Here is an 18,956-nt window from a genome sequence, read left to right on the forward strand (position 1 = left end):
AGTACTAATTACTACGTACAAGTCTCTGTAGCAGAGCAAACTTGACACTCAAACTGTACCCTATCCTCCTAAAGTCTTTAATGGACTCAAAAACATTTAGTACCTCTAGACAGGCCCATGAGGACTAAATGAAAAAGCAAGGCTTTAAAACATACATGAATGAAATTAATTATCTCTTTAATTTTTTCCAAATTCAGAATGAATACTTAAAGAGATTTGATTTACAATATAGGTTATATAGCAAATCTACCTGGATAACCCTGGAGACATCTCAGCCTCCGACAGGAAATGACATCATCATACACCACGTGCAGTAAGGCAAAGAAAAGCCCAGAGTGACTTCATACACAACAGTCACCAGCCAGATGCTCTGAGCTGCACTTTTCAGTTTGCCATCCAGCTGTTTTTCCCATCCACACTGAGTGTGTCTGTTTATGGAGGGAATCAGCAGAGCTCTGTGTATTATGATGGCCAGACCCTCAAACCACAGCATACAACTTCCAGGAGCCAGGCTACACAGCCACCAAGAAATACCGAAGGGTTCCACGCAAGTTAGGGAAGAATCTACTGAAGCTGTTCTGTACCTTGGGTTCCATGATGACCTCTGACCCATTACTAATGAGGGAATCCTCTGGTCGGAAACTAACACTTGGCTTTCTTCTTGGCTTCTGAGCTCTTTCTTCTTGTAGCTCTCTTTCAGCTCGTCTGCTTTGCCTGCAGAAGACAACAGTATAGAACAGGGTTTCCCTTATAGTACCTTTAGGTTCTCATTTGAGACTTGGTACTTAAAAACAAGTGCTGAAAATCCATCTCACTAGATTTAATTAAACAAACAAGATATTCTGCTAGAATACAATTACAGGTGACACTGAATTCTGATTTGGTCACTAGAATGTGGGAATAGATGTATACCTTTTAAGCAGTTTTCAAACTCTGTGTTGCATATTAGAAGCTTGTACTAGAAATCCTATGGAACCTCCACTAAGCTCCTTGAGGAGGCTAACTAAAACCTCAGCAAGGAGAGCTCATCATCGGAAAGGGCAGCGACGGTAAATTCAAACACGTGTTCTATGCACACAGCATACTAACCAACAGTCAAAGGCTCTCCAGTTAGTCTTGGGCAGCCTCACTTCTACATGCACATTTCTTAGTGCCTGAAACACTTCATACCATCACCTACTCTCTGCTGCCTTGTAACAGTCTGAAGGATATATGGTAAAGCAGGTAAAAATAAATACTGGTTTAAAGTGTCGAACTGTTCATGGAATTTTACCTGATCCCAAAGATTAGTGCTACAGAACATAACTGTTTATTCTGTCACAGGAACATGGAGAAAAATGCTCCAGCCCATGAAAGGTAAGAGAGAAAACCTTAAGAGAAATGGAGAGGGAGAAAAAAGATAACATTTCTCACAACAGGAGACATCTTTTGTCACTATGAGATCAGCTTAAATACATGGTAGCAGACAAGGAAACTACTAACTATGTTGCTGTGAAGGAACTGAAGCGAAACATCTTTACGACCTTGGTATACAACATTATCAGACAACATTTCTTTCAGAACTTGCCTCTTCTTCCTTGGTGTTATGTTAGATGGTTCCATGTTGACCTTTAGAAGCTGAACATGACCAGAATCACCTTGTGCAAATACATTATGTGCTAGTTTTTGCTGGCTTCTTTTAAATGCCATGAGGTTTTCAAGTGGGATAAGTTGGGGCTTCTTGTACTACAGAGAGAACGCATAACAAGTCAAACGCATAATTATGTTGAAAAAACAAAGAAGTATTTGTTTAAATTAAACTAAGACATATAAGAGACAGAACATATCAAACTCAACAAATTGACTTGGACAGGACAGGAAGAAGGACTATCCATATTTTAGACAATCAGAGAGGGCCATTAACGTTTCATATAGGTGTTTTTACTTTCTCCCCCGGAGACTGACTCAGGCCCTGAGCATGCTAAGTCAGTACTTGACCACTCAGCCGCACCCTTTGTCCGCAGCTGAGTTGTCTTGTTTCCGAAATAAAGTCCCCATCTTCTAAACTGCAGTCCATAAAAAATCCTCCTCCCTGTGAGGGAAATACATGCCTGGCATTTAACTAAATATAAATACAAGAGGCAGGATATAGTGGTTTAAAGACTACAGATGAAGTGAGCATGTCAGCATATGCTGATAATCCCAGAGTCAGGAGAACCTGGGGCTCAGAATATTATTCCAATAAAAAAAACTTTAAAAACTATTCTCAAAACGCTAAAATTTCCACATCCTTAATCCCCTCTTCTGTCTATAGTATGTTCCAAAAAGGAGGCATGGTTAATACTTCTAATGAACAACCATTTCTCTCCAAAGTAGCACCCGTGAGTAGTAAAGCACACCAGAGAACAGGTCACTCGATTACTACAAACTTACAAGTCAGAGGCTAAACAGTCTGAATTTCATAAATCTAAGGTAGCATCTTGGAAGAGGATTTGGTGTATTTATAAGGCTACCATCTCACTACACGGGAAGCTACTGACAAACTGGCATGTGCTTAAAATTTTATCTGAAACAGATCTGAAGATGACCATATCACAATTGCTAGAAACTTCAAACACTATATGCACTTGCCACACACACACACACACACACACACACACACACACACACACACACACACACCCACCCTGGTAAATTTATTTTACTTATATCTTATGTATGAAAAAAATAAGTATGAAAGAGTGTAAATTCTAGTATTTATACAAAATATCTTGAATACTTAAAATGTAAAATCATTTTATGCTATTGTTTGTAACAGAAGATTTACCTTAAGACACAGGCTGACAAACGGTTCAGCAGGTCAAGTACTTGCTGCCAAGCCGGTGATTTGACTATGATCCCCAGAACCCACAGGGTAAGAGTGAACTAGCCTCCACCAGCTGTCCCCTAACATTCAACCCTGTGCTCATGGCGTGCGCATGTATGCACACTGTGCTGGAGAGTCTTATGTCACCTTGACCCAATATAAAATCCCCCGAGAGGAGAGAACCTCAATTGAGAAAATGCCTCCATAAGATTGGGCTGTAGGCAAGCCTTTAGGGCATTTTCCTAATTAGTGATTGATGGGGAGAGGGTCCAGCAATTGTGGGTGTGCCATTCTTTGGTTGGTGGTCCTCGGTTCTATAAGAAAGCTGGTTGAGAAAGCCATGAGGAGCAAGCCAGTGAGCAGCACCCTTCCCTGGCCTCTGCATCAGCTCCTGCCTCCAGGCTCCTGCCCTGTTTGAGTTCCTGTCCTAACTTACTTCAATGGTGAATTTTTAGTGATGTGAAAGTGTAAGCCAAATAAACCCTTTTCTCCCTGAGTTGCTTTTGGTCATGGTGTTTCATCCCAGCAACAGTAGCCCTAACTAAGACATATACCCATATCCAAAATAAATCCAAGTTAAAACATGTTCTTGAGCTCTCATAGAACACACAGTGTTTACAGCATGGGAAAATGCAACAGCTTTTCATTCATCATACAACAAGTCATTACCGTGTTCTCCAGGGGCAAACATGAATGAAGTAATGATAGCTGTGGATACTGTTTTCCTTCTGTGTCAGATCTGGTAGGGACTGAGGGCAATCTACTTGAAGCTCTTGATGGTGATGGGAATATATAAGGAGGCTTAAATTGCAGGTGTAATAAAGGAAGTCCAAAAGAATTCTGAGGAACTGTCTCAGGGGGCCCTGGTTTAACATCAAACACACTTTCTGGCTTTATAAATACTGAAGAATCCTGCTGAGGTGTCAAGTATTGTTGTCCAACATATTGATCCAAGTTCACATGCTTAGGGATGTCTCTGAGTACAGCGTTATAGTGGCTTGAATTTGAATGGCATGGGGAAGTGCTGTGCACTATTCTCTGAGACAGAGGAGGCTGGTAAGAATCAGATAATTCCCAGGCCTTTTTTGGTTGGGCCTGAGGTCTGAAAGGAACTTCTGGAATTCTTCCTAGAGGTAAGGAAAGGGGCTTGAATTCATGCTTGGGCTGAAAGTGAAGCAAAGGAAAAGCACTCCCAGGAGTGACTGTCGGGGCAGGTGGGACCAGCTGAGGGGCCTTCTGCACAGCAGCAGGTGTGAACAGAAGCTGGAGGCCAGGATCTCCGGCAGCAGCGGGAGAAAAGGAAGTGGGTTCAAAGCTCTGAGGTGCTCCACTTTGTCCTCTCAGCTTAGGCTGGCCATCTAACTGACACAAAGGAATACTCCCATGTGGAATATCCTGAAAGAAAAATAATATATAAATTTAGAATATATTACTAATTTTTTTGTAAATGATATTCAATATGTGAACAGACAGCATGTTAGAAATATTGTAAAAAAAAAAAAAAACTTATTCAAATAACAAAAGGCCAATGATTGACCAAGGACAAAAATGCTACCGTGTGTGTGCTACCGTGTGTGTGTGTGTGTGTGTGTGTGTGTGTGTGTGTGTGTGTGTGTGATTAGCTCTAACTGTTTTTTGTTTTTGTTTTTTGAGACAGGGTTTCTCTGTGTAACCCTAGCTGTCCTGGAACACCAGGGTGGCCTTGAACTCACAGAGATCCTCTGCCTCTTGAGTGATGGGATTAAAGGCGTGTGCCACCCCACCCGGCTAGCTTTAATTGTTAACTTGACAGAAACTAGAATCATGGGGGAAAACAGTTTCAGTGACATTGTCTACGTTAACACACATGGGAAGGCCCCGCCCACAGTGTGTGGCACCATTCCCTAGTCACAGGGGTCCCCGGCTGTGTAAAGGGAGAAATGGTGCTTTGCATAAGCAACCAAGTCAAGCATGTATTCATTTCTTTCTGCTCTTGCCTGTGGATGTGATATGACTAGATACCTCAAGTTCCTTCTACTTGAACCTGAATAATAAACCACAGCCTGGAATTGCAAGGTGAAATAAACCCTTTCCCCTCCAAGTTGCTTTCTGTCAGGTTATTTTATGACAGGAACAGAAGAAAACCAGAACAGAATGCTTGAGAGCCCACGTGCAGGTAGAGACACGGGACCACCTTGGTCGTCACTCTTCAGGTGCCATCCACTGTTTCGTTTTTTTTGTTTTTTTTGTTTTTTTTTTTTTTGGTTTTTCGAGACAGGGTTTCTCTGTGTAGCTTTGCGCCTTTCCTGGATCTCGCTCTGTAGACCAGGCTGGCCTCGAACTCACAGAGATCCGCCTGGCTCTGCCTCCCAAGTGCTGGGATTAAAGGCGTGCGCCACCACCTCCCGGCTGTTTTGTTTTTTATTGTTCTAAAACAGGGTCTTTCTTCGGCCAAGAACTCACCAAGCAGGTTAGGCTAGCCTGCCGGTGAGCCCAGGGATCTGCCACTACCTCCTGGGATTGTAAGTGTGCACTACCATGCCTGACTTTTTTTTAACACTGGTTCTGGGGAATGAACTCAAGCCTTCAAGCATTTTGCCAACTTAGCTGTTTTCTCAGTTCTAATGATATCTTTGTATGAATTACCTGTGTGTTTCCATTACTCTCTTGATCAGGCTGGCTGATTCCTTCGTGGTCTGGTGGGCTGTTCATGCCAGGCTCCCTGGTGCACTCTCTCACGGACTCTGCTTTAGCACAAAATCTCTGTCTGCCCTTGGCTTCAGTACAACCACTCCTCGTGGGCTTTGATGCTTGACTTTCCCCAACACACACAGGCTGAACCTGCGGAAGAAGCTGATGCATGTCTGGGAGATTAGCGACAGACGGTCCTACTATTTGCATTAGGCTCAGGAAATTGATCTGTTGCAGCTGGAATAAAACAAAACAATACTTTAAAAACAATGAAAAGGCCAGGTGATGGTGGCACAAGCCTTTAATCCCAGCACGTGGGAGGCAGAGGCAGGCTGAATTCTGAGTTCCAGGCCAGCCTGGTCTACACAGTGAGTAGTGAGTTCCAGAACACAGTGAGTTCCAGGACAGTCAGGGCTACACAGAGAAGCCCTGTCTTGAGAAACCAAAACCCAAAACCAAACCAAGAACAACAACAACAACAACAACAAAACAATGGAAAGAAGTTAAGGTATCAGCAAGAGCCACATTCTCCACCGTTGAGTGGAAAACCAAAGCAGGAAGGCTTTTTTAGAGAGGAGAGATACAAGTATAACTTCCTGTCATCTTGAGACATGAATTCTGACTTGGGAAAGAAAGAGAGGGGACTATTTGCACAATTAACTTACATAAGATATTCAGGGGTAACCTACTGGAATGAGATGATGCTTCAGAATAAGTATGTTCTGAACAAGTTTTCAAAAAAGGAAAGAGCAGAGCAACACAAGAGAAGACTGACGGACTAGATGAAAGGTAAAGGCAGGCCCCAGGGGTTCCAAATTTGCTGAATACAACAATCACTCAGTGGCAGTAAGAATTCCCAAAGACCACATCACATCTCATACCAGTACCAGAAGTCTGAAGATCAGAGCTAGGATCAGTATGCATTGAAATGTGTTAAGTTGTCTACGTGCAGAAAAGCTTGACAGGAACTAGCACTGATATCAGCTCAGCGGGACAAAAGGCAGACACCAGGTTTGCTGAGAGGCAGGCTACAACTGTCAACCTGAAGCACGTATGCCCTTGAGGAGCTGCCAATCAAACCACCCTTTGCTCAGCTCATCCTCCACGGTTTCTGGGTGGAAGCCTCTTTCTTTCTTTTAGGATTTCTTTCATTTTTATTTGTATGTGTATGGGTGTTTTGCCTGTATGTATGTCTGAGCACCATGTGTGTTTGGTACCCTCAGAGGGCAGAAGAGGGCATCATATCCCCTGGAACTGGAGTCAGGGATGTTTCTGAGCTACCACATGGTTTTGGGAATCAAACCTGGGTCTTTTAAAAGAGCAGCAAGTGGTCTTAACTACTGAATCATTTCTTCCACCCCTAGAATTTTTATTCCTAAGATCTAAGTGGTGTTTGTGTTATGAGTCCAGGAATCAACTCTGAAAAACACTGGACTTGCAAGAGTATAGTGGAAAAGTATTGAAGATAATGGTTGGTGGTGGGGTTTTCTAGACCAGCAGAAGAATGCCTACTTGATGAAACAAAGCAACAGGACAGCATGGCACGTTTTCAAAATTATACTTTTCATCCAATTATAAAGAAATACACAGCGGTGGATGAAATTCAGGGGCAGAACACTCACCTGGCATCCACAAAGCCCTGAGTTTGATCCCCAATGAAGAGGGGGGAGGAGGAGGAAGAAGAAGAGGAGGAAGAGGGAAAAGAGGAAGGAGGAGGAAGAAAGAGCAAGCAGGCAGGCAGGTGGAGGTGCTTGTTGCCAAGTCTGACAACTTTGGGACTGTCTTAGTTAGGGTTTCTTTTGCTGTGAAGAGACACCATGACCAACTCTTATAAAGGAAAAACATTTAATTGGGGCCGGCTTACAGTTCCGAGGTTTAGTCCATGATCATCACGGTGCACATGGTGGGGAGCGTGCAGGCAGACATGGTGCTGGAAAAGTAGCTCAGAGTCCTACATCTTGACTTTCAGGCAACAGGAAGTGGTCTGAGACACTGGACATGGCTTGAGCAAAAGAAACCTCAAAGCCCGCCGCCACAGTGACACACTTCCTCCAACAAGGCCACACCTACTCCAGCAAAGCCACACCTCCTAATAGTGCCACTCCCCTATGGGGGCCATCTTCCTTCAAACCACCAAAGGGACCCACATGGTGGAGGGGGTAACCAACCCCTGCAAGTTGTCCTCTGAACTCCACATGCATGCAGTGATATGCACACACATGCACACACACATGAACACACACAAATATAAAGTTTAAAAGAGAAACAAAGAAGAACAAATTACAAGAAAAATAAGTAAGTCTAAAAAGAAAATATCTGATGAAATACATTACTTGGGATGGTCACTTAAAAACTAATAGAAAATAGCATTTATACTCTGGCCTCCAAAGATAACAGCATTAACCTTATTGTGTATGTCTTTTCAATCTGTCTCCATATTAAGTGAGCTATCTATTTATCCATCCATCCATGTCCATGAATGTGTTGTATGTGGTGTATGCATGTGTGTGCAAATGCAGGTAGACCTGGCCCTGTGTGCATGCGTGAAGGCCAAAGGTTAACACCCGTATCTCCCTTGATCTCTCTCCACCTTTTTTTTTTTTTTTTTTTGGTCTTTCAAGATAGGGTTTCTCTGTGTAGCCCTGGCTGTCCTGGATCTCACTCTGTAGACCAAGCTGGCCTCGAACTCACAGAGGTCTGCCTGGCTCTGCCTCCCAAGTGCTGGGATCAAAGGCATGCGCCACCACCGCCCGGCTCTCTCCATCTGTTTTGAGACAGGTTCTTTCACTGAACCTGGAGCTTGCAGTTTCAGGTAGACCAACTGGTCAGTGAGCCCCTGGGGTCTGACAGTCTATGCCTCCCTGAGCACTGGGGTTACAGATGTGTGCTGCCACACCTGGCCTGACTTTCACATGTGTGCTAGAGATCTAAACTTGGGTCCTCATGCTCATGCAGAAGAACTTTACCCACTGAACCATCTCTGCAGGCCACTTTCTTTCAAGACTAACAGCATACAATATCTGTAAAATTTGTAAGTGAAATTTAGTGAAGATTTTAAAGTGAAACCAGAATTATATCAGAAAAATGTCCTACAAAACACATACACACACATATAAGACAATGGAAGTATGAAATCCTAAGACTCTAAGGTTGGCCAGAGACACAGAAATCATGAGACTACAGTCTGTTGTGGAACCATCTTTGTACACTGTGAATATGTATTACTCTCACTGGTTAATAAAGAGCTGACTGGCCAATAGCTAGGCAGGAAAAGGTTAGGCAAGATTTGTAGACAAAAAGAGAGCATGAGGTGGAAGAGGAGGCAGAAGAGGGTGAAGTCACCAGGAGATGCGGAGAGAAGCAATATGAACATGCAGTGCTGAAAAATGTACCGCCAAGTGGTGGAGCATAGATAAGAAATATGAGTTAACTTAACTGTAAGAGCTAGTCAGTAAAAAGACTAAGCTATCAACTCAGCATTTATAATTATTAAGTCTGTGTGGTTATTGGGGAGCCAGTGGTCTCGACAAAAAACTCCGCCTATAACAGTCACGTACAATACGTGGGGACAAATAATCAGGAGGACACAGTGAACACAGTGAAGATCTTGTCTAAACAAGAACAAAAACAACAGAAAAACTAGGGCAGGGAGATGGCAGCAAAAGGACATGATGAGACCGAGTGAGGAATCCAGCAATTAAAACATGGAGAACTTGCTAAATAGAGAGCCTGAGCAGGCAGAACCCCAGTCACTCACAGAACAGTTTGAGAGTACCTTTCATACTCAAGGTGCTAGAGCAGGTAGCATTTCTAAACAGAGGGGTAGGAAGGAGCTGGGGAGAATAAGGACAAAGTCGGTTTCATGGGACTGTGGACATGCTTTGAAAGAGTATTCCACCAGGACTCCTAGGTTCACTGAGAAATTAGGGCCAAGAATCACTAACATAAAACGGCATACAAGATGTAAAGATACCTAAGCGAACATACACAAGTGTAGAGGATTAGGTATGAGGGAAATTAATGTTTCAAGAGGAAGAAAGAGGGGCTGGAGAGGTGGCTCAGTGGTTAAGAGCATATGCTGCTCTTGCAGAGGAGCCGAGTTGGCTCCCAGCACTCATGTCTGGCAACTCACAGCTGACCTATGACCCCAGCTCTAAGGGATCTGGCAATCACCTCTGGCCTCCACAGGCAACTACACTCACATGCACACACTTACACGTAATTAAAAATAAAATAACATGCCTTTAAAAACCAATAAAGATAACCAAAATTAAAAAAACAATGCAAAGCTACACAGAGAAACCCTGTCTCGAAAAAGCAAAATTTAAAACCAAAAAACCAAAAAAAAACCCAATAAAGACAAATAATTTAAACTGCTGGTTGAAAGAACACAATGTGCGCAGGTGGGAAGAGACAGCGGAAGTCAAGATGCACAGTCATGTGACATGCCACAGACACGTTCAGCCCAAGACAGAATTTGGTCTGAACGCTCATATAGAAAATACAGGGGCGGGCGGTGGTGGCGCACGCCTTTAATCCCAGCACTCGAGGCAGAGGCAGGTGGATCTCTGTGAGTTTGAGGCCAGCCTGGGCTACAGAGCTAGTTGCAAGATAGCTAGGGCTGTTGCACAGAGAAACCTTGTCTGGAAAAACCAAAACCAAAACCAAATAAACAAACAAACAAAACAACAACAACAAAAGAAAATACATTTGGGATTTTTTACAGATCTGATTGGATCTACCCAACACCTCACCCAAAATGCCCAGAAAAATAAGTCACTGAACTGTACGTAGATGTATCTAGACTACAGGTCCAGGGCAGGAACTTTCGAAGGACGTATGATGATTCATAAGAGCACAGAAATGAGTGGAATTCCATGCTGACTAGTCCATTCCTACTAGTTGTCTACTTTTAAACTATGCATCCTGTGTAGATTTACTTACGTAGCCATGTGCTCACCTGAACTAATTTAAACATCTCTTCTTGGAGCATCTGCCTAACAGAATCAGAAGAATCTGGTAGCTGAACCCTGTGCTCATTTCTCTGAGTCTTCTGAGGTGCTGCAACAGGTGTTTGTGAAGTGACAGGGTCTCCACTTGACATGAGAGGTGGAACTGAGGAAGATTGCTCTTTCAGTTCAGAAATCTGTGTACTGTGGGAAACCATTCAAATCAAAAACACATAATTAATTAATTAATCAACAACAAAAATCCCCAAACAATTAGATACCTATGATCTAAATATTTAGACACGATTTTTCTTTGGATGTGAAGGTTATTCAGGTTATTCTGGCTCTCCGCCCATCATCTGAATACCTGCATGTGTCCTTTCCAGCAGTGATGTTACATCCCAGAACAGCCCACTCTGGCCCCTGAAGGCATCTGAGCCACTGGCCTGCACAATTATCCTTATTAACCATACAGACTTAGGAATAAAATACTGACTAAAATTAATGATTGAAAATAGAGTTAAGAAAACAAAAAAAGATAAAACATCTAATTCTAAGATTATCAGCACAAATGACTAATGATCATTATTAAGTATGAAACCACAGAACTGTCAACATTTCATTTCCAAACAAACCAGAGTTTTCATTTATAATAAACTATAACAAAATACTTAATTAAAACTAAAAATTAAAGACCAAAGCAACTTCTTTGGTCTTTTTTGGACAAAACAATTATTGAGAAATGATTCCTTAACCATAAGTCTCTAGTATTTTATTTTATTCTCTTTCGCTCTGTTTCCCTCCTTCTCTCCCTCTCTCTCTCCTTTTCTCCCCCTCATCTTTCTCCTTTCTTTCTATAAGGCCTCTCTATGTAGGCCTGGCTGACCTGGAACTCACTAAGGAAGACTATCCTGGTCTCAAACTCCCAGAGCTTTGCCCGCCTCTGCATCCCAAGTGCTAGGATTAAAAGCTTGCGCCACCACACCCGGCCTTCCAACAGTATCTTCTAAGCAAATAAATTTTCTAAGCTAAATAAGGGAATATGTAAGTATAATATTCAAATAAATTAGTCATTGTTTCCAAACAGAAAGAAACATACAAAATTGCATGTAGATTTGAACTTATATTCGTTCCCTTTCAGCCCTAGTATTTTCCCTTTGTTGTGCAATGAGCATGCTTAAAAACAAAACTGCATTTATACGGTAAATCTATGAAAACAGATATCACAACTGATGTGACGATTTTAATACAACTTCACTGGAATTTACTTTCAACAACTAGCAAGGAGATCAATTCTAATTATGTGAATTTTTTTCCATAACAAAATTATACTGAATTTTCGTTCTAATTCAGTCAAATTTCTAAGCATTCAGTTTAATCTTTGCAGAAGAATTAAAAAGACAAACTGGATAAACCTAAAGAGAATTAAATCTTCAGCCACCAACCACAGCCTGGTCTCTGATCTGATCTCAGGAGCTCATCTGGGTTGGGCCAGGACAGTACTGGGCTCCGGACAAAGCTCCCTGGTAGACGGCTGATCTAGCCTGCTGGAGGCTCCGGGTGAAACACCCACCCACTGGTGCAAAGGAAAGGGAAGAATACTAAAATGAGCTAAACGCATTCCTTATGCTATACGGGTCAGAAGATGAACAGGAACAACAGCGTTTCAATAACATATCTACTGCTGATTCTTTGGTCCCTGAAATGATTGTCTCAACATAGTTCCGAATGTCTTTAAAACACAGATGGTAGGAAAATCTGTAAATAACTGAGATGTCAAAACTGGGTGCCTATGCCGCTCTTTGCTTATTTCCTTGGTTTATAGTACAAACACTTAGCAATTATTTCAGACTGGCACAGGAGGTACCAACTCATTCTCTAATTTTTAAAACATGATTTCAAAATGGTATAGTAAATAAAACTTCTTACCTAGAAGTTTCTGAATTTGCATCTATATGAAGTGAATGAGGAATGGTATGTTCAGAATTTGACAAGGCTTCAATCATACTACAAATAAAAACAAGTGATTAGGAGCAAGATACTCTTCACGTTTCTAAGGTGCATGTGAACTACTGCTCCACCACCTAAGAATCCAATCCTCTAATAGCGCTGCTATGCTTAGCTCATAATCACAGTCTGTTTACATTGGTCTCCATAGCAATTAGTCACAAATTCAAACAACAGCAAAGACTGCATGAGTTAATACACAACTTGAGTAGCATTGATTGCTCAGCAATGAAAATACAATCTAAACCTAGGGAACATGAGGTTAGCTATGACCCACAGTCCGACAGAATAAGTGGTACAAAGAATCTATTGATATACATCAAACTATAAAGAGAAATGTTTAAGAAAACAAATATCTCTAATACTTACAATGGCATAACAGGGCATTAAATTTATTCTTTAGTAGACAGGAGATACAGCTCATTTGTAAAGTGTCCAGCATGTGAGAGGCCCTAGAAACAACCTACAGCACCCCAAGAGGAAAATGTTTCAGCTGAGTGTGTGGCACACGCCTTTACTCCCGGCACTTGAGAGGCAGAATTTGAGACTAGCATGGACTATACAACCAAGTTCTAGGACAGCCAGGTCTACATAGTGAGGCCCTATCTCAAGAGCAGAAAAATTTGTATTAACTATTCAAAATAGAAATAAAATCTGTGATCTGAGGGGAAAAAAAGAGCCTAATGTTTCCCCTCTCACCAAGTGTCTTAGTTAGTGAGGTTTCTACTGCTGTAATAAAAACTGACCAAACCAACTTGGCAAGGAAAAGGTTTGTTTCACCTCACAGGGTTTCAGTTCATCAGAGAAGACAGCCAGGGCAGGAACCTCGAGGCAGGAACTGAAGCAGAGTTACGGAGTCAAACTGCTCACTGGCTTGCTCAGCCTGGCTTGCCCAGTTGGCTTTCTTGTATAACTCAGGGCCAATGCTTAGGGGTGGTGTGCCCCGCCCAGTACTCTAGGCCTTCCACATCAAACATTATCAATAAAATGCCCTACACACCTCTCCACAAGCAATCTGATAGGAGTTTTCTCAACTGAGGTTGCTCTTCCCAGATAACTATGGCTTGTGTAAAGTTGACAGAGACAGAGAGACACACAGAGACAGAGACATTAAGGCAATCCTAAATTTCTTTGTGAGTGTGTAGTTTGTACAGCATGGCATGTGTGAGCATGGGTATGAATGGAGGCCAAAAGTCAACCTGGGTGTCATTCCTCAGGAGGTGTCCCTTCTGTTTTTAGGGACAAGATCTCAGCAGTTAGGTTAGGCCAGTTGGCCAGTAGTCCTAGGAATCTGCCTATTTATCTAGCACCAGGATTGTAAGTGAGCACCACCACACCCTGCTTTTGCACATGGGCACTAGAGATGAAATTCAGGCCCTGTGCTTATATGACCAGCAGTTTACTGGCTGAACTATCCCTCAAGCCCCTACATTTGTAAGTCATGTTCAAGCTGCACCCTGTGAAATTGCTATTGCTCTCATCTCCCTCTGAAGCAGTAACACGCCAGCAGCTGTTGTGTGGCACTTTGATTGTGCTCTGACAAATAAAGCTTGCTTGGAGTCAGAGGGCGGAGCCAGCCACTAGCCGACCATAGAGGTTTGGAGGACTGTAGAGAGAGGAAACAGGAAGTGGTAAGGCAGGGCTGAAAGAGGACCTCAGTCCTTTTGGATGGAATTTTGGAAAAGGTAGGAAACAACTGGCTTGCTGATTTTTCAGGTTCTTACCCCAATATTTGACTCCTGATTTTTTTTATCTATAAGATTAATTGGAATAATGCTTCAAACAGTAAACTATGCACATCAGAGCCCTAATGGACAGAATACAGTGACTAAAACACAACAGTGAAGGTCGTATGTATTATGATGCACAATGCTTTTGTATTTAATTCAATAAAAATGTAATCAATGTGGACAGACAGTTCCCTAATTAGTAGATGAACAAACTCTGACCTATTTATAGGTACAATTTATTTTGGTAAGGCTGACATTGATAAGAGGATAAAGGCAAAAAAAGAAATGATTACTTCTATGAGAAATGTAACATTTACCAAAAACAACTCACTGCTATTATAAATTATAATACCAACATAAAATATTTATTATAAATTATGAAAAACATCTGAAACCTTCACTAAGATTTTTAAAAAAAGGCAATAATCATGTTGTGGTTTGAATGAGAATGGTCCCCACAGGCTCCTATGTTTAAATGCTTTGTCTCCAGTTAGTGGATTGTAAGGAGGTGTGGTCTTGTTGGAGGTGGTATGTCACTGGGTGCATGCTTTGAGGGTTCAGAAGCCCACACCAGGCCCAGTGCCTCTCTCTCTCTGCCTGCTGCCTATAGATCAGAACATAAAACTCTAAAGCTACTGCTCCGGTGCCATGACAATCATGGACTCTGAAACTATAAGCAAACATCCAATTAAATGTTTTTGTTTATAGCCGGGCGATTGTGGCGCACACCTTTAATCCCAGCACTCGGGAGGCAGAGCCAGGCGGATCTGTGTGAGTTAGAGGCCAGCCTGGTCTACAGAGCAAGATCCAGGACAGGCACCAAAACTACACAGAGAAACCCTGTCTCAAAAAAACCAAAAAATAAATAAATAAACAAACAAATAAATAAATGTTTTTGTTTTTAATAAGAGTTGCCTTGGTCTTGACATCTCTTCACAGCAATAGGACAATGACTAGGACACATATCACACTTTCTTTTCCTTACCCTTTCTGTTCTGTCAATTGTGTATCCACATTCGTCTCCAATGGTTCTTTCCTGGGACATTCAGCCTCTTCTGTAGAATGCTATAAAATCAATAATGTCCATACCCACAACGAAAAGAGGTGAGACACATAGGCATGACTGTTGAGTATTTTGAATCTCACATTAATTATCTGTCTAAAACTCAAGTGACAAAATAAACCTTCAAAGGTTCAGTCCTGTTCTGACCAGGTCCTTATACATGGGAATTGCCTTCAGCCCATCAATATGAGCAACTGAGTCTGTTCAAGTAGAAGATGAGGTGTTGCCTAGAGACTAAGGTTTTATAAATTACATGTCAATTAACCTGGGTAGACCACTACAAAATGAGGGAAAACTAATGCTTTTTGAAACAAATGTTAAAGTAACAGGAAAGACCTATGTTCCACATGGAAATTTGGTTTTGAGAAAATAAACAATACATAGAAACTGCAAATTACACCAAATCATACTTCATAACCAAGGTCACGTTCACCACTCTTGACTAACTTGAAGTACTTCAGGACATGGAAATTTCCGTGTCTGAAAGCACTGAACATGTAATATGATCTCAGAGAAAAAAATTCAGATACAGTCTACAAGTCAGCACATGGCAGACGGCAGCTTTGCCTTGACACACTGTGGAGTGGGGTAAGCACACTCAGGTGCAATTTCAGCACGACCCGCAGGGTCGTGTGTGCTGTTCACTGGCTTACCTGCAGTGAGAGCTGTGGCACCGGCATGCAGATGACAACGCTGGGGTCTCGGAGACTCCCAACAGGTCCTTCTAGAAGGATCAGAAACGAAGGGAGTGCCGGCCTTTAAAGATAACCTTTTCACTTTTTCAGAAATATTTTCTAACCCCCATACAAAGACATTTCAAAAAACATCTAACGACTACTTCCTCTTCATCAATAAATCCCAGGAGAGCCCCGAGAGACCTTGTATCAGTTTGTGTAAGTCCAAGCTATGCCCGCCCCCAGGGTTCTTTCCAAGAGAGGCTCACAGCTGGAGAGAGGCTCACAGCTGTGCAGAGGCTCACAGCTGGGGAGAGGCTCTCAGCTGGGGAGAGGCTCACAGCTGGGGAGAGGCTCACAGCTGGGGAGAGGCTCTCAGCTGTGCAGAGGCTCACAGCTGGGGAGAGGCTCTCAGCTGGGGAGAGGCTCTCAGCTGGGGAGAGGCTCACAGCTGGGGAGAGGCTCTCAGCTGTGCAGAGGCTCACAGCTGGGGAGAGGCTCAGTTGGTTCACAGGAATCAAGAGGTAAGTCATTACTGGACACGGCAAGAGACTCAGCTCAGAAAGCTACTAACATAAAAGTGTCTTGCACATTCTGAAAACCAAGGTACAAGTTAATATGCTCAGTATTTCAAAAAATACCACTGAAATTTTAGTTCTAGCCAGGCAAGGTGGTACATGCCTTTAATCTCAGCATTAGGGAGGCAGAAGCAGGCAAACTGTGAGTTCAAGGCCAGCCTGGTCTATAGAGCCAGTTCCAGGACAGCCAGGGCTACACAGAGAAACCTTGTCTCAAAAAAAAAAAAAAAAAAAAACAACTTTTTTTTTTTAGTTCTAGACAATGGTAAACATATTTAAGAACAAAAGAGTTATTTTTGATATTATCAATTTTATAAATTAGTAACGCCAATTATGGTTTACATGAACTGACCTTCACAATCAGAGATGTGCATATCCATTTCATCCTGTGTAAATGTTTCTATTTCTGAATGATTCTTGTCAACATCTACAAATTCTCCCTCAGTCTTACGAGTGACGGGAGTAATCTCATCAATTTCGTTCACTTCAGGATTTTCTGCTTCAGCTGGCATTCTGCTAACAAAAATGTAGCAATGAAAATTAGAACCGTTCTGGAAGACAAACAGCTTCTTTTCATTTAATTTGTTCTTTTCAGCAATGAACAAACTTCATTTTCATTTTTTCTAAGTCTTTTTTTTAAAACGTGTCTTACATTTCTGACATGGAAGGTCCTAGTTTTCATTTACTCCAAACTCTAGAGTAAGTTCAGCTTAGCTAACATTAGTGTCCTCACAAAGGAGTCTTCAGGTTAGGTTTTGCTATGGTACTCATCGTCATCATATGCAGGTCACTGTCCCTCCCAGGCTACTGTCCAAGGCTAGGCTAGCAGAGCGGCACTGCTGGGAGGTAGAAAAGCCCTGAGACGCTGGACTCCTGGGAAAGGTCACAGATCACTGAATATGTGCCTTTGAAGAGGGTTTTGAGACCTGGTCCCTTCCTCTTTCTGTTTTGTGTCCTGACCAGGAAGTGGGTGGATTCTCCCTACCATGCCCTTCCATCATGATGTGCCACAGACCTAAAGCAGTAAGGCCACCAACCATGGGTGGAACCCCTAACACAGTGGGCCAGAACAAACCCTTGCTCTGTAGGCTGGCTACCTCAAGTATATCACTATAGTGACAGAAAACTAACTGTCCAAAAATACTACTACTGCTCTTACTGTTGCCTCACAGTGAAGGGGTCTTTAGGAGGACACCTCCCTCGGGAGATACATTCTAGATCAATGTAGAAGAGACCTAGTTAACAAGGAACTGTCAAAGAACTTCAGGAGGCTTACTTTCTGTTCCTCTAGTTCAAAGAAAAGCTCATCCCTTTCATTTGGAAGAGCTCAAGTCCTCCTCTTAAGCCAGCAGACTTTATTGAAAAGGAGGGTACACACAGCAACTTACCTCCAGACGCTCTGACAGCGTCCATTCCGGTCGTTTCTCCCCTCAGTTCCAGCCTGAGCTGCTACTGCAGCTGGGGAGTCGTCGTTAGCGTCGCTCTCCTCGGGCGCCACTTGACAGTCAATGGAATGATTCTCCAGCACCTGAAGAAAACCACTTACAGAATTCTGTATGGAGTACTGAACCACTTTTTAAAAGCAGACTTTTAAATCATTCCTATGTTTATAGAACTGATTGATTCTTTCATACGTTCATTAAGTATTTACTACATTTGTACAGCCAATTATTTGTTTCTAGAAGCAATGGTCAATTCTTTAGTCTACCTGGAATAAGTAAATCTGACTTCCTAAATAAAGCACAGAAATCATAGCACTCGGGAGGCATAAGCAAGTGGATCTCTGAGTTCGAGGCCAGCCTGGCCTACAATGAGTTACAGGACAGCCAGGGCTCCACAGAAAAACCCTGTCTCAAAAAACAAACAAAAAAACCCTATTCTTCCACATATGTAAGTTTTAACAACTCTGTTTCGGGGCCATAAAACAACAGTAGTGAAAACTCATTTCCCTGCCTGCCATTAATGACATGTGGGAGCTGGGGCGGCAGCTCTGTCCTCAGGCCCTTGCCGTGTAAGCAAAGGACCCAAGTGTGATGATCCCCAGAACTCAAGTAACAAAGGACCCAAGTGTGATGATCCCCAGAACTCAAGTAACAAAGCCAGGTGTGATGTAATCCCTGCTGTGGGCAGGCGGAGGGAATCCCCGAGTTCCCTGGTCAGCCAGCCAATCTTCCCAGCAAGTTCCAGGCAAGTGAGAGACACTGTCTGAAAAAACTAGGTGGACAGCACTTGAGAAATGACATCTGAGGTTGACCTCAGGCCTCTGTGCGTGTCTGCACGCATAAACACAGACTAAAAGGTATTTCATAATTACACAGTGTTAAAAACACATGCACCTTGCAAAGCTACACAGAGAAACCCTGTCTTGAAAAACCAAAAAAAAACCAAAACACATGCACCTAAAAATACAAGTGCTGGGGCTAGAGAGATGTGTTAAAAG

General features: G+C 42.5%; 1 protein-coding gene across 15 annotated transcripts in view; it reads right to left on the minus strand.

Moving 5' to 3' along the window:
• Cplane1 (ciliogenesis and planar polarity effector complex subunit 1) overlaps window positions 1–18,956 on the minus strand; it is a 97,749-nt gene that overhangs the window by 33,108 nt on the left and 45,685 nt on the right. For 14 of the 15 annotated variants that reach the window (XR_008219477.1, XR_008219478.1, XM_052743175.1 and 11 more), the window contains 10 exons: window positions 17,905–18,044; window positions 16,869–17,032; window positions 15,918–15,988; window positions 15,187–15,266; window positions 12,394–12,471; window positions 10,476–10,668; window positions 5,471–5,752; window positions 3,515–4,240; window positions 1,568–1,725; window positions 585–714 (listed from right to left, as the gene is read on the minus strand). Coding sequence is in view for 13 of the 15 variants with exons in the window: in XM_052743175.1 (XP_052599135.1) it covers window positions 585–714; window positions 1,568–1,725; window positions 3,515–4,240; window positions 5,471–5,752; window positions 10,476–10,668; window positions 12,394–12,471; window positions 15,187–15,266; window positions 15,918–15,988; window positions 16,869–17,032; window positions 17,905–18,044 (2,022 nt within the window). In the remaining 2 variants the exon portion in view is untranslated. The remainder of the gene's footprint in view (window positions 1–584; window positions 715–1,567; window positions 1,726–3,514; window positions 4,241–5,470; window positions 5,753–10,475; window positions 10,669–12,393; window positions 12,472–15,186; window positions 15,267–15,917; window positions 15,989–16,868; window positions 17,033–17,904; window positions 18,045–18,956) is intronic. The other variant, XM_052743164.1, reaches the window with a different exon arrangement.

This window comes from Peromyscus californicus, unplaced genomic scaffold, assembly GCF_007827085.1.
Source record: "Peromyscus californicus insignis strain IS unplaced genomic scaffold, ASM782708v3 Scaffold_18__1_contigs__length_77618521, whole genome shotgun sequence".
Taxonomy (NCBI): Eukaryota; Metazoa; Chordata; class Mammalia; order Rodentia; family Cricetidae; genus Peromyscus; species Peromyscus californicus.